Raw genomic sequence first — 18,999 nt, forward strand, 5'->3', positions numbered from 1 at the left:
GTAATTTGGGCTTGGAATGATAATTGTATAAATTTATGTATTTCCATCTCTCATAAGACAAAGATTTTGCCTGCTCCCATGTCTTGAGGGTGAGAGGAGGAGGTCATTGCAAGTGTTGTTCAGCTGGCTGTGTTTTGCCCAGAGAACACCCTGCAGGTGTGGCCATGTGCACTTTTGGTCTCAAAGTACCCTGGATGCGGAGAGTCTGCACATGGCCTCGGGGTATTTGTTTTCTCCGTGGGATGTGCACATGGAAATCCTGTGACCTTCATGAGTGCTCCATGCTGGCTCTAAGAGGGGCAATAAAGCTATGGCTGGCTGGCTGTTTCCCTTGACGTAGGTGTGCAGTGCCTAATTGTAGCAAAACAGGCTGCCCAGGGAGATAATGAGTACTGCCCCTACCAGCCCCGTGGGTGGGGAAGTTTCTGTGGGCTGGTCTCGTGGAGTGGGCTTGCAGCCCTTCACCACAGGAGTCTGGTTTGAGGTCCTGTTGAGAGGATCTGTTAACTAAGATGTTTGCCACATGCACAAGTGCAGAAGCTAGATTTGCCTTTGACAGGAAAACCACTAATTGCTCTTCCCCTCTGGGGCAAGGTCACATGTTTGTGAGCCCAATGACTTGTACATGTGCCTGTGACTGCTGATCAATACAGCAATATTTACTTCACTCAGTCAGGTTGTCTCCTTCACATTGAAGGGAATTAATGTCTTGGGACCAGCATTACACCAAGGCTGATGGTATTGGACTGGTACAGGTGACTCAGAACCCTCAGCAGTCCGAGGATTTGCATGTGTCACTAGGATCCCAGGGTCTGCTATCAGATGGGCAATGCATCAATATATCCCACAAGCATGAGATGCTGCCAGGTTCTCTGTCCTCTTTGTTAGTCTTAGCAGTGTCTGCTTTGTCCGTTGTGGGAACTGCCTTTCACAAAGCCACAGCAAGCTGTGGGCTTGCAGGTATGGGCACAGAATAGCTGACAAGAGAAAAATTGGGAGCAGGTACAGCCCACCTGTATGCACTTGGGGCTATGCTGACTTCCTGTATTTCAGTCTGTCCTTTCTAGCTCCTATGCCTAGCAGACCCTAGCAGGCACTCAGCAGAATCTACTGCAAAAAGCTTGCATTCTTTGTACGTGGCATATCTTATCTGTCCCCAAAATGTGCTTCTTTGTTTCCCTAATGTATTTTTGCATGGAGTCTCTTGCACAGACATGGTATGTATGATTATCAAGGAACTTGATCTCTTTCAGATTTGTAGATGAAGCCAAAATACATACTTTAAAATCCTTTTTCTGCTTCTTAGTAAGATCCATGTGATTCTAATAATCTCTTACAAAGGGAGAAGTAGACTGGGTAGACTTGGACACGTGCAGGTGCCTGTGGACTCTGGGCTGACAAGTAAGCAATCAATTCAGCCTTCAGTAAATCAGCTGTATCCAGTGGCAATTACATTGTCTCTCGTGACAGGTAGGTTTGCAGATGGAGTTGGGAGGGAGGCAGCGGGGAGGATCCCTCTCACAAGAGAGTTCAAGGCAAAGGGAAGAGAAATGGGAGTGCCCTGAACTTGCTCCTGATAAAGCAGCTTGTGTCTGCTGCCCATCAGGAGACAAAGGCTCTGTCTCTTAAATTGGCATCTCTATTATCAGAACATCATGTTCAATTGAACAAGAAGTTTATTTTCATCTTTCCCATAAGTGGCTGTTAAGAGGATGTGTGCCAGGGCTTTGAGTCACCCACGCGCTGCACTGTACAAGTTGCCTGCAAAGTACAATTATGGGTAATAGTAAATTCTTGGTAGGAGGCAGTTGCCTTCCACAGTTTACAAAATTAGAAGGCAGACACTGAGGAATAAATTAGGTTTTACCTCAAAGTAATTCTGGAGCATGTCAAATGTGGTAGGTGAGTCATGAGCCAGCACTTCCCATAACAGTATATGAGTAGTTGCTGCCACTCTGATTTTTAGAAGGCTAAAGAGCAGTATGAAAGGGTGAGCTGGCATGGTAGATTCTGCAAGTTGTTTGCAAAAACTTTACTTCTTTAACATTATTCAGAATTTCTGTCTGTTCATTTGTAAGCTACTTTCTGCATACAAATAATGGAACTGGCTTTGGGTGTCCAGTAGGAGATACTGGATAAATGCAGTGGCTGTAGATGTTGCCTTAATTGCATATTGTACTCATTTGTTTGGCCTTTAGTTCCGTCTGGGTTTTCAAGGCTGGAAATCAGCAAGAGTTCAGTTAATTATGTTGTCACTCATCTCCCAGGCAACTACAGTTGTCTATCATTCTAATTTCTATAATAGAAATGCTGCAATGAGCAGTTCAGATTTCAGTTGTCATACAAACCATGTACTTTCCCATGTGACCCTTACACCATAACTCACTGTCCCAGAACAACCTACATACTTGTCACAAGTTTGCTGATAAGCACTGTGTGGGCTGAAATACACCAAGGATGCTGCTACCTAATTATGTGAGAGGATTCAGATGGAGGCTTTAGAGTAATCACTGTTTTCAGCACCTGTAAAAGCCTCACTGCATTTCAACTTTGGTTTCATAGTTTTCTCAGTGTGTGAGGACAAAAGACCAGACAGCTGGAGAGCAAAACATGTCTCAGTTCAGAGCCCTGCTGCAAAGTTCAGTGAGGATGCTGAGCATCCTTCTATCAGCTTCAGGAGGCTTTTGTTTTCATAACTCTGTCAAGATGCAGTTAAAGACTCTTGGACAATGTTGTAGCACATTCCAGGACCAAAGTAACATAAAAGTTTTTTAATTTTCAGTTGATCTGTCTTTTAATATACAAGACCTAATATACTATATTATATCTTGTATATTTACATTAGAGTGTAAATGTAATAGCTGCTTATTTCAGAACAGCAGCATTCTCTGCTCTCATCTGCTCCCCCCCCCTGTGGTTTAACTGAGCTGCTACACAGCAGATCTGTCCTGTTTGTAATTGAATTACAATATTTAGTCATTAGGGTGACAAGAACAACTGATTATGTAGCCAGGGACATGCTCAGTAGTTTGCTGAGTGATTCTTTTGGTGGCAATGTCAGTGTGAGGTGCACTACCACGTTTTTCTTCTTCTGTTTTGTCTTGCAGCTGGGCAGGGAAGGGGTTCAGGGAGTACATTCAAGCTAAAAATAGCTCAGCAAGAAAAACTGCTGAAAGAACATGTTCTTCAAACAACAGTGCAAGTAGTTCAGACTCCCAGTGCAACTCTGCTGAAGGCCAGGGGGTCTGAAGGCTGTTTATTTAAAAGTATTTTGAAAGGTCTGCCAATTGAAACCACATCCTTGTTATGATCTAGGTCACACTGTGCAGGTCACTGAAAATGGTGAATAATATTTCATTGCAAAGCAATAGCTTTTATTTTTCCTTTTTTTTTTTTTTTTTTTTTCCTTCTCTGAAGCAGGAGAGTAAAACTCAAGCCCTGTGTTTCCACAAAAAAAAACCTCAAAAAACAACGGAGTAATATGATTTCTATGATATGTAAAAAATGTTATGTATTAGATCCGGGCAAAATGAGAACATTGTGGGTCTAATGATTCAGGAAAAGCAAACAAAAGGGATTATGAAGTAATACTGAAATCAGCCCTGATAGTAACTGCTTGAGGAACAGAGGGAGTCTGCAAGTCAATCACTAGGAGACCAGAAGCAAATCTTAGTGCAGTGGTAAGGACTGAGATTTTTCCAAAAAAGACTCCTAGTGGAACAGTTGCATAGTCCTGGGTGACTGGAAAGAGAAAAGACGTTGAGATTTAACTTTACTGTATAAACAGTGCCTAATACAATGCTTGTATTGATCTCCTCCAAGGAGACTGAGGCTGGGTTGCCAGCACCCTTGAGCCTTTAAGGAACAAAGTGTCTGTAGGCCCATGGCTCAACCTGCTGGGCAGCCAGCAATGTGATTTCAGCCACCACAGTCAGACGGAACATGGGCACAGAAAGACGTCAGTTTGGACTGTAGCACTAGTTGTGTTTCAGAGTATATCAAATAGAAATATGGTACATGGATGGATCTGTCTCAGAACACCGTGAATTCAGCTAGGATAACACTGTTGCAGCTGTTCACAAAACCTATGAAGAGTTGCCCCTGCCAACAGATGCCACTGTGATCTACAACTGTGGGATTTGGGTCACTGGAAGAAACCACAGCTGGATTTGCAGAGAGCAGACAAAGAAATATTGGTATGCACAGCTTGTCAGCCTGTGCTGCTGACTATACATTAATTCTCTTCCACTCCCTCATTTAGTGCAAAATGGTTTGAGAATGGCCATTTCTGACAGCTGCTGAGGATTTCCCCATGGAGTGTGAGCTCTGGAGAATGTAGTTCACTGTTCCCTGTAACCTGTATTGTTTATAAAGGACTCTTCAGCAATCTGCAGAGTCTGGAGTGACAGATAAACATCTGCAGGCATATATGCCACTGCAGGGTGTTGTGTAAAGCAACAGCAAAGATTTATCCAGAGCTGGTGGTATCACCCCCAACATGAGTGGGGTGTGCCATTGCATTCTGCAAACTGCTTGTAATGTCAGGCTTTATGCCAAGGGATAGCTTTCTTAATCACTGAAGTAAATCAAGGAAAATGAAGCATTCCTTGGGCTTTGTGTAATCCCTGCAGAAAAAAAAAACCTAAATGATAATGGTTCCTAAAGTTGCAAATGTCTCTAGGGTAGACAGTCCCTGCTGGGACCATCTGTGTGACTGCACACCTGCTCTCACATTACAGGGATCTCTCGAGAAATACTCTCCCTGGCATTGCAAGTACTTTCTAGTTTTCTCCTGTCAGTCGCCCACATAGCATCTCTGAAAGGATGGGATATCCCTGCCTTCAGATAGCGTGTCACCATCTGTTGGACTATTTTCTATTTCTCTCCTGTATGCTATTGTTAGCCCAGCATTTTTCAGCACGGAGCTAGACCAGCAGCTTGCCTGCATACTGTCACTAACCAAAGCTGGCCAGGGACACGCATCCTTTGCCCACAGTATGTTCTGAATCCTGCTGCTTTACTGCATTCCCATTTATTTTATTTAAATCTGGGTTTTTTTCGAAATTTCTCTTGAGGTTATGTTGTTTTTTTTTTACTGTGAAGCGTGTTCCTGCTATCAGCATGCAAAATGTACTGAGAAATTCCATTGGCAACTCAGTGGCTCAAGCACTCTGGAGAGCGTGAGTCCCTTAGTCCCAGTGACAGGAATAATCATCTATTTTGTAGTGATTTCACAGGCAGATCTCATAGTGCTCTGCAAAGCTGGTCTATATGGTTCTCTCTGGTGTACAGAATAGGAACATGTTACAAAATGTCTTGTCTGGAAAACCAGACATGCAAAGCCTCCAAGGATTTATTCAGTCCCCACTTCAAATGGTATTTTAGTGATTCTGTTTGTTTTTAAATTGGGCTGCTGAGTGACTGCTATGATGGGGGGAGCTAAGCAGAGCAATGTGAGGTGGCAGTGGCTTCTTCAAAGCTAGAACAGGCTCTCTCCAAATGACCTCCATCAAACACTGCTTTTCTAGGCTTCTGTAGCATGGCTTTTTCACTGCAGCTGATGCACAGACATTTACAGGCAATGCTGTATTTGAGTGCTGGGCCTCTGCAGTCCACAAGAACATCCCTGCTAACTCTGAGCTTTCTGCTCCAACCATCCTTGCAGACCTAAGCTTGGTGTTTCCACATACCTATCATTCTCTGCTTTTTCGTTTATGTTGTAAAAAGTCTGCAAAAAGATTTCTTGAAACTAAATTGTATGATCCCTATAAATATAATTTCCTTACCATGTTCGTACTGTTTTTTGTTTTTTTTTTACACCACCACCCCCTTTCCATATTGTGTGGTACTTGGAAGTACTGTAGCCACACCCTGTGATAATTATAATAACAAGGCTGCCGTGTAGCCTGGCTAGAATATGGCTTTTGCAGACACCCTCAAATTAGCCTGATCTCCTTGCAATAGACCAGCTGCTATCTGGAAAGACTGTTGTGATTCCATCTCTTTATAGTTTTTTAACATGATTTCTGAAAAACTAATGAAGTATTAATTCATTCAGAATTTAATTAGCTTAATGAATATGATCATCTCAAGCAAATGACAAAGGCTGTTCATCTGTGAGTCATATAATTTTGATTTAGAGGGCTTTTTTTTTCCAACAGCAAGGCATTCCTGGTTTTATTCCGGTATTTGTAGTATTCTGTATAATTTTAAGAAAACAAAAAAACTCTCACATCTTTGTACAAGGGACTCGTTAGATTGAAGTAACCTGTTTCCTAATTGCCTTGACATAATCCACTGCATAAGCAGACTTTCAACAGAAGGTCCTCAACTTCCAGAGGTGTTTCTTTTTCATTTCACTGGATACATACTGGAACTTGTCTTGCTAATTCTGGGGGTCCTTTTTTTGTGTTTTGGTGTGTTACATGCAACAGCTGTAGGAAAAGGTACAAAATGGGAGCTCTTTCCAGGAAAAAAAACCCACTCTACAGAGTCTGGAGAGTTCAAGGAAGTGTGCTGGCCATTTAGATGATTTAATTATCCTGAAAAACAGATACTGAAGGAAACTTACAGTGCTCTGTTTGACCCAAGAAGCTCCTAAGTTACACACGTAAACAGGAAAACCCCCACAAGACCTGATAATTCAGTTGTAGCTTGCCAGGGGGGCAGAGGCAACAGAATCAAAAAGATTTAGCTAGAGCTACATTTTAATAATTTATATGACTGTACAATATTTATTAAGTGCTGTTTGATTAAAATGATGACCTTCTGTTCTGACCTGTTTACAATTCTGCCCACCTCCCTATTTTCTAAGTATTTATTTCCTTCATTTTTCATCCCCTTCGCCTTCTCTAAGATACAAAAAGGCAGGAACTCTGCTAGACTTTTTTTAATTATTACTTTTATTTATTTATTTATAAGAAAGTAGCAAGCCTAAGCCTTTGATTCCTGGGAGGAAATAAGGTCTTGAATGATCAAGGCTGTAGAAGTTGTGCTTAGAGCCACAAGAGGAGGAAACTGTAGTAACCCTGAGAGTATTTGGAGGGCAATCAACTGCACTGTATTGATTGCCTTGGATCACATGTGGTGAGCCAGTTCTTGGAAGAGAGCCCTAAAACGAGCTTGAGCTCTTCACAGAAAGGTGCAGATGACTCATCTGACAACACTGTTCCACAAATCAGTGATAACAAACTGCTGTGGTAGGAGTCATGCCCTGCAGGTATGGTGTGTGCAAATGTGACACCACACACTGAGAAAGAATTGCTTGTTTCTTTTCCCAAACTAATAGCCACACTACAAATTTTGTGGGAGAAATGAATTCTATCCACTTAGGTATTCTACTGGCAATTCACAGCAACCGTTATGATGAAACTTTTATCTAGGCTGCAAACAAACTTGGTCAGGTTTGAAAGGAGGGTAAGGGAAAGCCAACACAACACCAAAACTACACCCCCACCTTCTCCCATCTCTTTTTTTCTTAGATGCTTTTGAGTGGCAAGTCTGAAATTGGTTACATTAAAATTGAAAAACATGTTAAAAAACCGCATCTGACTGAGATTTTGCTTCTACCAGTTCATAGACTTTCAGATACACACTGTCTATCCTGTTTTGCTGGTGCTTCAGCTACAGTGAGCAAATTGTTTGGGTTTAGGTGCATAAAACATTTTCCCTGAGTTTCATGGACAGGTTTAGAGAAAACAAAAAAAAAACCTAAATAATATGAGTAAAACAGCAACCATCCCCACAAATCATGAGGGCTGTCACTGTGAATGCCTGAGTCCCTGCTCAACCTCTGCTTTATCAGGAGCTCGTAACTGCTACAGCACCTTGTTCTGGTCAGGTTTTTGTCATAAGAAAGCACAAATGGCTGTGACAACCAGAGCAGCTTATTTTGGTCCCTATCAATTATGCTTTGCAAATTAAATTAAAGCCAGTTTTCTGTAATTACTTGTGCTGCAAAGCCAAATTAGTTTAAGGACCTAAATCATAATCCAATGTAAAGTGAAGGATTACAGAGCATTATTAGCTTTCTGAATATTTCCATTTTGTTTTATGACTGCTTGTCACTCTACAGGGCTACAGCCCAAATCTTCAGGCACATGTAGATGCCTAATTTCTGAGAGAGGATCTGAGCCTGAACACATCCTACTACTTGTAGGAAGTTTGGCAGGGCAAAACAAGTGCACTATTTCTTCTCTGAAATACTTTCTCCTTATCACATTTGCTTTAGCATTTTTCCTGTGAGTTTATTTATGCAATTATGCTCTCTTGTGATACATTACAGATTTTTGAGCCCTGATTTTTTATTTTTTTTTATTTTATTTTATTTCTAGTTTTGCTTGTGCCACTTATGCTAGAAAGCCTATTTGAGAAATTGACCCTGTGTCCCAGAAAAAGCCTTGGATATTCCTGTCTGTATTTACACCTACCTGCTGATCTGCTTTTCCCTTCCCTGCTGTGCACTGACCTGCTGCCCTTGCCTTCACAGTGCCTGGAAAACATGTTTGATTATGAATTCCTGGCACTGAAGCCAGGGAAGTACAAGAGCAGTGCAAGGAGTTAGTGACTCCCCAGGAGACACTCTCTCATAAGTTGTGTCCTGGAAATCTGAATTTTTTTCTTGTCCTGGGGCAGAAGTAACTGTAATGACCCTTCTTCATGTTTGCATAACATAAATACCCAACATTTTCAACAGGAGGTAGATGCTAAATCCTTAATGATACAAACCTGCACCAAGAACAGCTTTGAGTCACGTGCACATTGTTCAAATCAAAATAACACACAGGACTAGGATGTCTCTGTTGTGGCCTTTTATAAATGAATAAGTGTTTTCAAAAATTCTTGCCAAATATGCTGGTCTGAGACAGCAAATTGGTCTTTCTGGTTCAGCTGCAGATGATGGCTCTTACCCAGATTTGATAGAGTGTTCCATAATTAAATGTGCATGCACTGTGCTTCCTTACTGTAGCAACCAAGCAAATCTGGTTCAAGAGCCTCTATCCAGAGGGTCCATTATGACCTCACACTCATGGTTTCTTACTTGCTGTCCAGGGATTTGGATTAGTGAAGTTCATTCTGGTTTTGCAAGTGCAATACCTGCAAGGGGACAAGGGCTACCTCGGACAAGAACTTTTCAGACTGCAGTAAAAGAGCAGGGTAGCCAAGGTATGGCAGGTAAAAATGTACTGGAACCTCTTCTAATACATGTTTTTGATCTGCAGTGCAGCTCCCTTGGACCTGAAAAGCCCTGCAAACAGGAGGCTAAACTGATTGATTGCTTGGAGACATGAACAAAATTTGAGCTTTCTCCCTTTCCTCCTGTGACTGTCGCAGAGTAACTCTGACAGCAGATAATAAACCTCAGCCCATTGCACTCTAAGGACAGTGATGTCAGTCACTGGGTATATAACAGCGTTTCCAGCTGTGTGTCACTGAATGCCACCAAGGAAGAGCATGGGGAATATTACTGCCTATGGGATGCAGACATCTAAATCCTAGAGGCAGCTCCAGAAGCTCTCAATTATCACTTACACTTCTCCCAGTTCTTCCCCTTTATTCCCACAAGATATTTTTCATGTAGCCTGAGAAGCTGAGCCCATAATGAAAAGAGACTAAACATAAAAAGAAAATAAAACCCCAAATCCTCACCAGATACCAGGAATAAAAAACACTGAAGCACTGTGCAAGCTGTTAGTAAAATAATGCAGCCACATGCAAATCTCCAACAGCACCCCCCCCCCAATTCAGTCCCTGCTGCCTGTATCTTGTCCTGCTGTGAGCACAGTGCTGAGCAAGGAAAACGGGAGACTCCCTCAGCTCACACACACGCCCCCAGAATTAGATTGTAGCTCTAAATTTAGCTCCTGTCTCATGCGAGGAGCTGAAGCTTTTGCAGCCGCCCACGCTGTGCTCACTGCGTTTATTTTTAGCAGCAGCGACAAAGTTACCTGAATGATTTCTGCCGAATAAGAACGAAATGCATTAAATTACACACAGCTAATGAGCAGTGGCAGCTGATCTTTGTGTCTGCCCTTGCCTTTCTGTCTCTGGAATAAATGTGTGTCAGGTCTTCCCAGCCTCCTGAAATTGGGGCAGTTCCCTGATTTATAATTCAGCGTGTGGGCGTTTGAGCACAGTTGGAGCTTCATCAAAAAAAAACCTTGATAATCCCTAGGTGAATTTAGGCAAGTCACTAAACTGGGCTCAGTTCAGTGTCTACTGAATACTTTTCTGCATTAGGGCTGCTAGTAGTTTCTACTGAACTTCATGGTCAAAACAAATACAATATTCTGCAAATCCCTGTGCATTCAGCTCAGGTTCCAAGTGAATTTCAGTGTCTGGAGGGCTGATACCTTTTCAGTGAGCAAAGATGCACTGAGATGTTCCTGTGGGAAAGTGGCACTGGGCACAGCTTTTGTTTCAATAGGAAAAAAATTTCCTTTATGATTGCTCTGTGTAACTGCTATGGTCTATGCTTTTAGGCTGCAAATCTCAAGTGCTGTTTTCTTGGTATTCTGTTTCCAACAGCACTGAGAAATTCACACTCTGTTATGTGAGGCTGACATACAAACCAGGTTCTAATTTGAATGTGCATTTAGCCATGTCTGCAGTTGATGAGCAAGTCAACTTGAAAATGCCTTTCCAAGAACCCCAGGGCAACAGTAGAACTGCAGATTTCCAGATGTGGTATTGAATAAAGATACCTCCTTTTCATTTCACTTTTCAAAAAAACCTTGCCCCAGCATGATCCACATTCCCATGCCAAGAATTTCAGTGTGGTAAAGATCAGTTTTAGGTGCTCGGTTTTTGGTTCCTGTTTGACTCCTTTGATGCCCACGTTTCTGTATCTGAATTCTTATCTCCATTGTCCCTTCAGTGCTGTTTAATGTATTGTTTCTAGTTATGCAAATATCCAGGAAGGTGAAACAGAATATGAAGCGAAAATTATAAGTATAATCTTTTCCAGGATGAAAATGTTTTCATTGAAACATTAAGTAATAATGCAGTGTCTTTAACTGTGGTTATACAAGGCATACTTGAGAGGTACCATCCACCCAGGCAGTTCAAACATCAACTTTCTTAACAGTCAGATACCACATCTAATTAAACAACCTTTGCCTGTGTCACTCTTCAGACTAGCAAATATTTTACTCTATGTTTCATCTTAAACCCCTACTAGAACAGAGTGAGTCTGTAAGGCAGAAAGCAGTTATTGTGAATAATTGTACTTGCAAATGTCTTTTCTGCCTCTTGATACAAAGAGTTCTCAATTCACTGAATTCCGTTGAGGGCTTATTATCTGCACTCCAAACACACAATAATGGGAACCGAGACCTGTTGGGAGCCCTGTGTTCTAATGCACAGCAGAATATTGCAAGTGCACACCATAGCCTAGGGGCACTGGGAATGCATGAATTAGAAAACACTACTGGAAAGGGAAATCTGGGGAAAATGGAATGTTGAATATTGCCATTGTGGAAGGAGGAGGAGGGAGATGTTCATGTTTCCACAGCAACAAGTGTTAGACCAAATTGGCTGCAGCATGAAATAAGAGCAATACACTTTTCAAAAACAGCAATGCACAGAAATGAATACTTGAGTCTGTACTCAAGTTGCTGTCAGTCAATAAGAAATCTGAAGTCAGTGGACATGCAGTGCTGTAAAATTAAAATCTGGCCCAAAAGGTATAACAGAATTCCTTGATCTCTCTTTTGCAATGGAATGAGTAGAAAGTGAAGAAAGGGATTTTACCTTTGACTGCATAAACACTCTTTAGCATGATAGAAAAGTTTGTTTTATCAGTAGGGTCATAAACACTGTTGAAATGTGTTCCAACCAGAACTGTGTTCCAACCCAGCCTGGGTTTTGTGGGGTAAAACCTAGTCAGAAACTCAAGAGGGGCATCTCTAGGCTTTTGACTCCTTGGCCTTTACCCTTTTTTTTTTTTTTTTTTTTTTTTTTTGACATCTCTCTTCCTTTCCTGGTGTAAATATTTTTCTACATGCATCCACCACCTGTGCTTGTTTGCATGGTCATGTTTGTTCTATTCTTGTGGATGAGTTAAGAGCTGAGCTGAACTTTGCCAGTGCACATATGTGCTGGAAGTGGTGTGGGAGATTGCTTCCAATCTGTTCTGCCATTCCTGGTATTCCAGCAATATCTTTACCATCTGTTCCCCGAGATGTGCTGAATCTTTCACGTTCCAGGAGGAAGGAGCTAAATGAAAGTCTGTCTTGCAGCACTTGGAACAAAGATGGCTTTTAGCCATGCTCTAAACGTTACCAATGAGACAAATACCCTGCACCACAGATTGCTGTGGAAGACCACAGCAGACACTACAGAGGCTTCTTTCACAGTGTTTACCTATAGACAATACATTTCCTAGCTTCTAGTAAAGATCAGCCCTTTTCTTCACCAGTATAGCAGTTTCCTTTTTAAGTCCTTGTATGAACACCAGTCTACAGGTATGCCTCCTTTAAAATAATTCTTTAGGGTCATCATTCAGCAAGCTAAATGATAAATGAAAAGAAAAAAAGAAAGCCTGTAGCTACACCACCTGAAGCTGCAATTCCATTAGACCTTTCACACTTAAGAAAAGTCAGGCTGTATTGAAGTGACAATCTAGACATTTCAGCACTGTGAGGTGTGGTTGGTATGAGATAATCATCTCACTCAAGTGAATACTTTGTGATGGTCCAACTTTATTTTTGGGATGTGGTGGTGTGGAAACCACTTTGTGAATTTTAGAGCCATAAAATTAGGCTCCTGATGTATGAAGACATTTCACAAGCAATTGGCAGGCCAAAATACTGGAATTAACAATATTGGATAACAGCGTGAAATATTTCCCTAAAATAAATATACAGGGCTTGCAAGGTGAAGATGAAGTAGGTGAAGATCCATGACATTTTCCTTCCTAAGCGAATGCGTCTGGCACATCTATGACTTGCTCTGCCTGTGACTCTACCAACTTAATGTAAATTGTGATGTGATATTTTCTACTTGTATGGAATGTATATTTTTTTTTTGTGACAGGGACTGTCATCTGCTCTGTCTTGTGAAGTCACTGGCACAATGGACTGTTCCCTTTGGCTGTGGATTACTTCAAAACAGGAGGAAGGTGAATTGGAGGAGCATCTCATAGCTCACCCAAAATCCCATCTGTGTTCATTCAGCAGCTTGTTCTTTAGCTGAGGGCAAGTGTGGTGATTGCAGTGATGTTTTCTTCCATGAACTCTGGTCCATTAGGACTTGTGCTCTGATCCATATGCATGCTTTTCATTCCCTGTCCCCTGAGGTAAAGTTTAATCAAATGCACTCACATGAATGAGCTAGTCTAAATATCAATAAATGTTTCTTTCAGGAGAAGCTTGAGATATTTAATATTTAATAAGCCTTGAAAATGAACTTCTGTTCATGTTTCTCAATTTGATTCCAAGCATTTTGGCAGAGAGCAATGCTCACTGTCCCAGTGTGGGCAGGCACAGCACAGATTATTTAACAATCCACTTTGTCTCATCTAAAATATTCATGTTATCAGATATCCAAATGTAGCTCTTAAAAAAACACACAGAGAAAACAAATGGTGCAGTCTGAGCCTTACAGTTACCTTAAATCTTTGCACCACAGTAATGCTGTATCTCTCATAGCACTGCCCTGTTGCCGTGGTTACTGTTAAAAACCATCCCTGCATCTGGACTTCCATAAACACCTTACTCATATGAGGGCACTGCTGCTGGATTTGCTGCTTCTGTAGAGCAGAAACAAATCCACCAATGCACACAGCAGCTTTCTTTTACTCAAGTAATTACACGACTATAACATTGTCTTTATCCTCAAATTCAGCCAGTGCTAACAAAGCAAAATCAAGTTAATACATAATTTATATTATTATTTTTGTAAAACCACTAGCTTTCTGGAGGACTGCAAAATCTTCTGTCAGTGGAGCTGCAGGTAGATTTGACAGTCTCCTGCGTTGACTTCAGCTTTGTTTTCTACTGAAACCAAGGGAACCCTCACTGAGGAGGGAGTTAAGATTTTTTTTTCATGTGTCTGGCTGACTGACAGCTGAAAATGTGCTAAAGTGTATTTGGGTATGATTTACTGGAGGAAATGGGTTTGGGGCTGGGTGACAGTATCTCATCTGACAGTACTCAGAAGATGCTTCATTGTAAAGGAAGGTCTCTTGGTTTTAGGTAGACTTACTTTGAGAGTTTCATTTCAATTTGCTGCCGGATTTCCTGTCTTTCCTCATCTGTCCTCCTTGGGAAAATGTTCCTGTCTTCCAGCTCCTGCTTGCTTGGTCTGTTTCGTAGTTTTACTGCCAGCAATTCTTTCTTGCATTTTCTTGGCAAAGTACCTGGAACACATATTGAAAAGGAAGTTATTAGGACAGCTCCTGGAGATGAAATATAAACATAAGAGGAGTGGGAAATGTACAGTGTGAGAGTGATCTTTATGGTAGTGTGCAGCGAGCACCTTACCATAGGTAGCACTACAGTTGTGCAGGGCTCAGACAGGGAACTTCTTACAAGTGCAGAGGGATCATATTCCTGTTATCTTTGTTATCCATTAGAAGTGAGCAGGGCTCAGATGAAAATTATTTGAAGCTGAGACAGGATTCATATCACTAGTTTAGAAGTCAAATACTCTGAATCTTGCCTCAGTCCTCTGAGTATCCCGATAGCCCAGAGCAATCCTGATTTCCTAAACCATTCAGTGGTGTAGTGAAATGAGGCAATCAGGTGTTGCTAATTACAAGGTGGGAGGCGTGAGCTTGTGTTAAGCCCACCTGTGCCCAATTAGGGCTTATCCTGCTCATGGGGAGCTGGGGTAAACCCTAATTGGGCACAAGTGGGCTTAACACAAGCTCACGCCTCCCACCTGGTAATTGGCAACACTTGATTGCTTCATTTCACTACACAGTGGTTCCTGTGCAGAGGACATGTACACCTTCTCTGGGTCACCAGGTATAACCAGGAATAGATGGAATGGTTACTGAAACAATTGTTGCTTAGCACCACTCACACACACATATATATAAATATATATATGTGTAAAATGTCATTCTGTTTATCTGGAATTAAAAATCAGAATTGTGAGCAGCCCCTGTGTAACTTTAACACTAAGTGTAAGCCATTGTGTATATCTACATCCTGCCCAGTGTAACAGTGTGTCACAACAGTTTCATCAAGCAGTCAAGATTATACTGTTGATGTTAGGCCTTTCCCCTCTGAAGACAGCAGGGGCAAATATTCCAAGGAATTAAAATGAAGGTTTTATGATGACTTGAAGAATTAATTGGCATTTGGGCAATAGGAGACACTAATACTGTGACTGCATGATCTGTCCTGTTCATAGTTAAAATACAGAAACACATTTTCCATCAAATCAGACAACCTAAAGCATTGCCTTTACAGAAGAACTGTTTGTAGGAGAACACACAGCAACTGTTTTGATTAGGAGGCCACTGGTCTTTAGTGTGCTGGATGTTGAGTCCTTCTTGATGCTTTTCTGAAGGCATTAGAAATATCCTTTCATTCTTACTAGAGGGAACTGTGTTTGAGCATATGTGTTTCTGTATTTCTCCTGTAAATCTGTAGACTTCAGCAGAGTCTAAACAAATGAAACAGGCTAAACAAATGAAAACTTCTGAGCTTATAAAACCAAATTTTTTCAGGTTTTTTGAAAAGTACACAATAAAAGCCAAGTACACAAAAAAAGCCTGTCAAGGAGAAAGCCATCTTTATTTTCAAATGTGGATTGAAAGTCTGAGGTGATGTCCATATTTGATGTGAAGCACCCTACTGAAATACACCCTAAATGGTTATTCACCCATTCATTGTTGACATCAAAGCTATGAGCATGCAGGAGTAGTCAGACTCCCTTCAGGCTGTTATAAAACTACTTGTGATACAGTATTTTACTTGATCTTTAAACTGTGGAAGAACAAGGGCCTAGAACCAGTGCTCAGACAAGGTCTGCTGTCCCTAATCTTGAAGGCTAAGTGAAACCAAAGCAAAGCTGGACCTTTTTGCAAGAAGTCAAGTTTTGAAGCTGATGTGGAGGCATTGGCTTAGGCCAGCTCAGTGTATGCCCTAGAGGTTTGCATTTCAAAGTGGAACAGAACAACACAATATTTTGCATGAAAAAAAGCAAATGTGAAGCTGCTCTTCAGGGCTGTGACTGCTCCCAGGCTAGAAAGAATTTAATATTATGTGAAATTAAAAACACAAATCATATCTGAAAAATCTCAACTTTAAACAACAAATCCTGCTGTTGTATTAGGGGAGTAAACAGCATGTAACCCTCTCAGGATAAGCTGTGCTCACTTCATCCAGATGTCTGCATTTCTAAAAGGCTTATGCTATAGCCACTCCCATGGTCCATATGCACTGATTAATCTTTAGGGTGCTTCACCAAATAAAAATGCAAGAGACCTTGATTAATCTGGTCTGCTAGTCTAAGGAGCAGTTCCCCATGCCTGACCAACTTGGTTAATTCCTGAAAAATACTACCTATCCAAAAAAGTGTAAAGAAGGAGATTATATTACTCCTTTCAGGGAGATGTGCCAGGAAACACTCTGTAATTCATCTGTTTTCATCTTGACCAGCCCAGTGCTGGCCAGTTCTGTTATTCCACCTGCTGTAGGGATCCATACCTGATATTTCAGAAACAATAGGTGAATGAATAAAACAAAACCAGAGAACAAAGAAAAATACATTCCTAAACTAGTTCTCCTCACAGCAGTTTCAGCACCCTGAGGCAAATTGCTTCCTGATGACTATCTCAGTGAAAAGTGAACCTGCAAATACCCTTATTTACATATTGTCTTCCTAAGGGTTATTTTTTCCTGGTCAACAAGGCATGTTCAGTGCCCATAACCAAGCTATCTCAGGTAGGATCTTGGCTGAGGTTTGTTCCATGATTTATGGCAGCTCAGCTCAGACAACAATAAATGCTTTGAAAATTCTTGCAAACCAGTCCACATTTTTTAAGCTGTAAAGAATCTGGAGCTTTTCAGGGAATTATTCTGGTGCTATCACTGTCAGTGATCTCTTCTTTATGAATTGTAAATGGGTGGTTTTGAATGAATGTTGGCACAAGCAGTGCCACCCAGTGTCAAGATCAGAAATGACTTGCTCATGTCCCAGCTTCCGCTGGGTAAATGGGCCCCTCTTATATCCCCAAAGCTTCTGCCTCCTCGGGAGCTGAGTTCACCCCACACCAGGGCTTCTGGGATTTAAGCAGCTGTGTTACCCAGCTTGCTGTGTAGATGTTCATGGCAGCTTCCTTGGATGCCAAACAGTGGAAACTTTGTGTGGCTTGGGGTTTTACTGTGCCCCAAAAATGTGTCTAAACTTGAACACTGGCAAAGCACATGCCAGGCTTGTACCAAGGCTCTGGGTATTTTGTAAATGCATTTTTACAACCTGGAAGGATGAGGCAGTCCACAAGGATCTTCAGCCATGTTCAATAAAATGATCTTAAGTGTAATGCTCCAGTGTCATAATGATGTGGGTAAGGTTTAGGAGTGTCTCAAACAGGCTTCTTGGTGCAGAGACTGAATTTTAGGTGTGAAAAGACTTGAATGCCAAAGAGTGAGATAAATTAATTATGAGGAAGAAGGCTGGTTAGCTAAAAACAAAGAAATGAGAGAAAATTCTTCCTTAAAAAAATTTTTGTTGAAGTTGGGTTGTGTTTTGAATGGAAAAAGGGATTGTATTCATAACTGGTGCTTCTTTATTGAATGATAAACAATCTTTGTTTGCTCTGTATTCCCTCATTGTATATCTGCAGGTAAACACTAATCAGTATAGAATTACCAATTAACAAACTTCTGTATTTTCAGCCTTTCAGATAAGGAATCTGTCTGAGTACCTACATATCACATCTGTTGCTAGCACACTGTCATGAGAACTCGGGGAAGCAAGTCTGTAGATGGTTCTAGCCCTTAACATTTTATATTTGGGCCATTAGCCTCATTCACTAAAAAATTCAAGAATGTCAGCCTCACCTCATTATATTCCCTAATGGCATCAGTTGGTCAAATATTGCCTTATAAAACTTACTGTATTTAGATCACTCTTAAGCCATCTTCAATACAGCAACAGCACAGCTCAACTCTAGTAAACAGAAACTGAAACATTGACTTAGCAGCAGAACTCTAAGTGCCATCTTTGTGTGCAGTACCAAAGAAGACAAACATGTTTGCAGTCACTATGACTCAGATTTAACTTCAGCTTTTCACCAGGATTGCTTGAAAAAGTTAATTTAGACAATAAAAGATTTTTTACTGTTCAATAGTTTCTGTTGCATCCTGCCATGTTTACAGCATTCTTTTAGACTATGATACTATATCTCTATAATATAATAATTGACTTTCCTTACCAGAAATAATAGAATCATTCAAAACTTCCTCATCTTGATAGAAAACAGAATCTTCCGTGAGCTCGGAGTTCATGATCATGTTTTCTTTGTTCTCATCTGACTCTTTAACCGAGTTCCTCTTATTTTCTGAGTCACTGCTGGAACTCAGTGAGTTCTCCTTTTCTTTGTTGCGCTCAATGCTCGATGTCCTGGAGGGACGAACATCCACTCTTTTTTTTGGAGATCCTTTGCTTTCTCTTCCATGGAAGCTGTGGGTGGAAGGTGCACAGCCCAGTTTTTACGAAAGACTGTCTTATTTCCACAGTAGGAACTTATCATTATGTGAGAATGAGTAGAATATGCTCATAGCCCATGAATGCCAGGACAGAGACTTCAACATGGGACAACAGAGTAAAACATTCTCAAGCCTGTGTTGGCAATGGTTAATGTGGATCCACTTTCCTGTCTCTGTCATAAAATAAGGTACAGAAGGGTAGTGGCTAATTTACTTCTTTGATGTATAGCAACATGCTATACTGGACTGAGTTAAAAAAAACACAACACACAGTACACCCTTCTAATGTAAAACATGCATGGCATGGAAATATTACCATTCTAATATTTTATGA

General features: G+C 41.1%; 2 protein-coding genes across 7 annotated transcripts in view; both read right to left on the minus strand.

Annotated features, from left to right (window-relative positions):
• The window catches only part of TUBB1 (tubulin beta 1 class VI), a 340,778-nt gene that overhangs the window by 108,123 nt on the left and 213,656 nt on the right, over positions 1-18,999 (minus strand). The gene's annotated exons all lie outside the window — the stretch shown is intronic.
• The window catches only part of PHACTR3 (phosphatase and actin regulator 3), a 93,637-nt gene that overhangs the window by 13,090 nt on the left and 61,548 nt on the right, over positions 1-18,999 (minus strand). For all 5 annotated transcript variants that reach the window (XM_071759461.1, XM_071759463.1, XM_071759462.1 and 2 more), the window contains exons 7-8: positions 18,392-18,639; positions 14,206-14,359 (exon numbers count right to left, since the gene is read on the minus strand). In XM_071759461.1, coding sequence (XP_071615562.1) covers positions 14,206-14,359; positions 18,392-18,639 — 402 coding nt within the window. The remainder of the gene's footprint in view (positions 1-14,205; positions 14,360-18,391; positions 18,640-18,999) is intronic.

This window comes from Heliangelus exortis, chromosome 16, assembly GCF_036169615.1.
Source record: "Heliangelus exortis chromosome 16, bHelExo1.hap1, whole genome shotgun sequence".
Taxonomy (NCBI): domain Eukaryota; kingdom Metazoa; phylum Chordata; class Aves; order Apodiformes; family Trochilidae; genus Heliangelus; species Heliangelus exortis.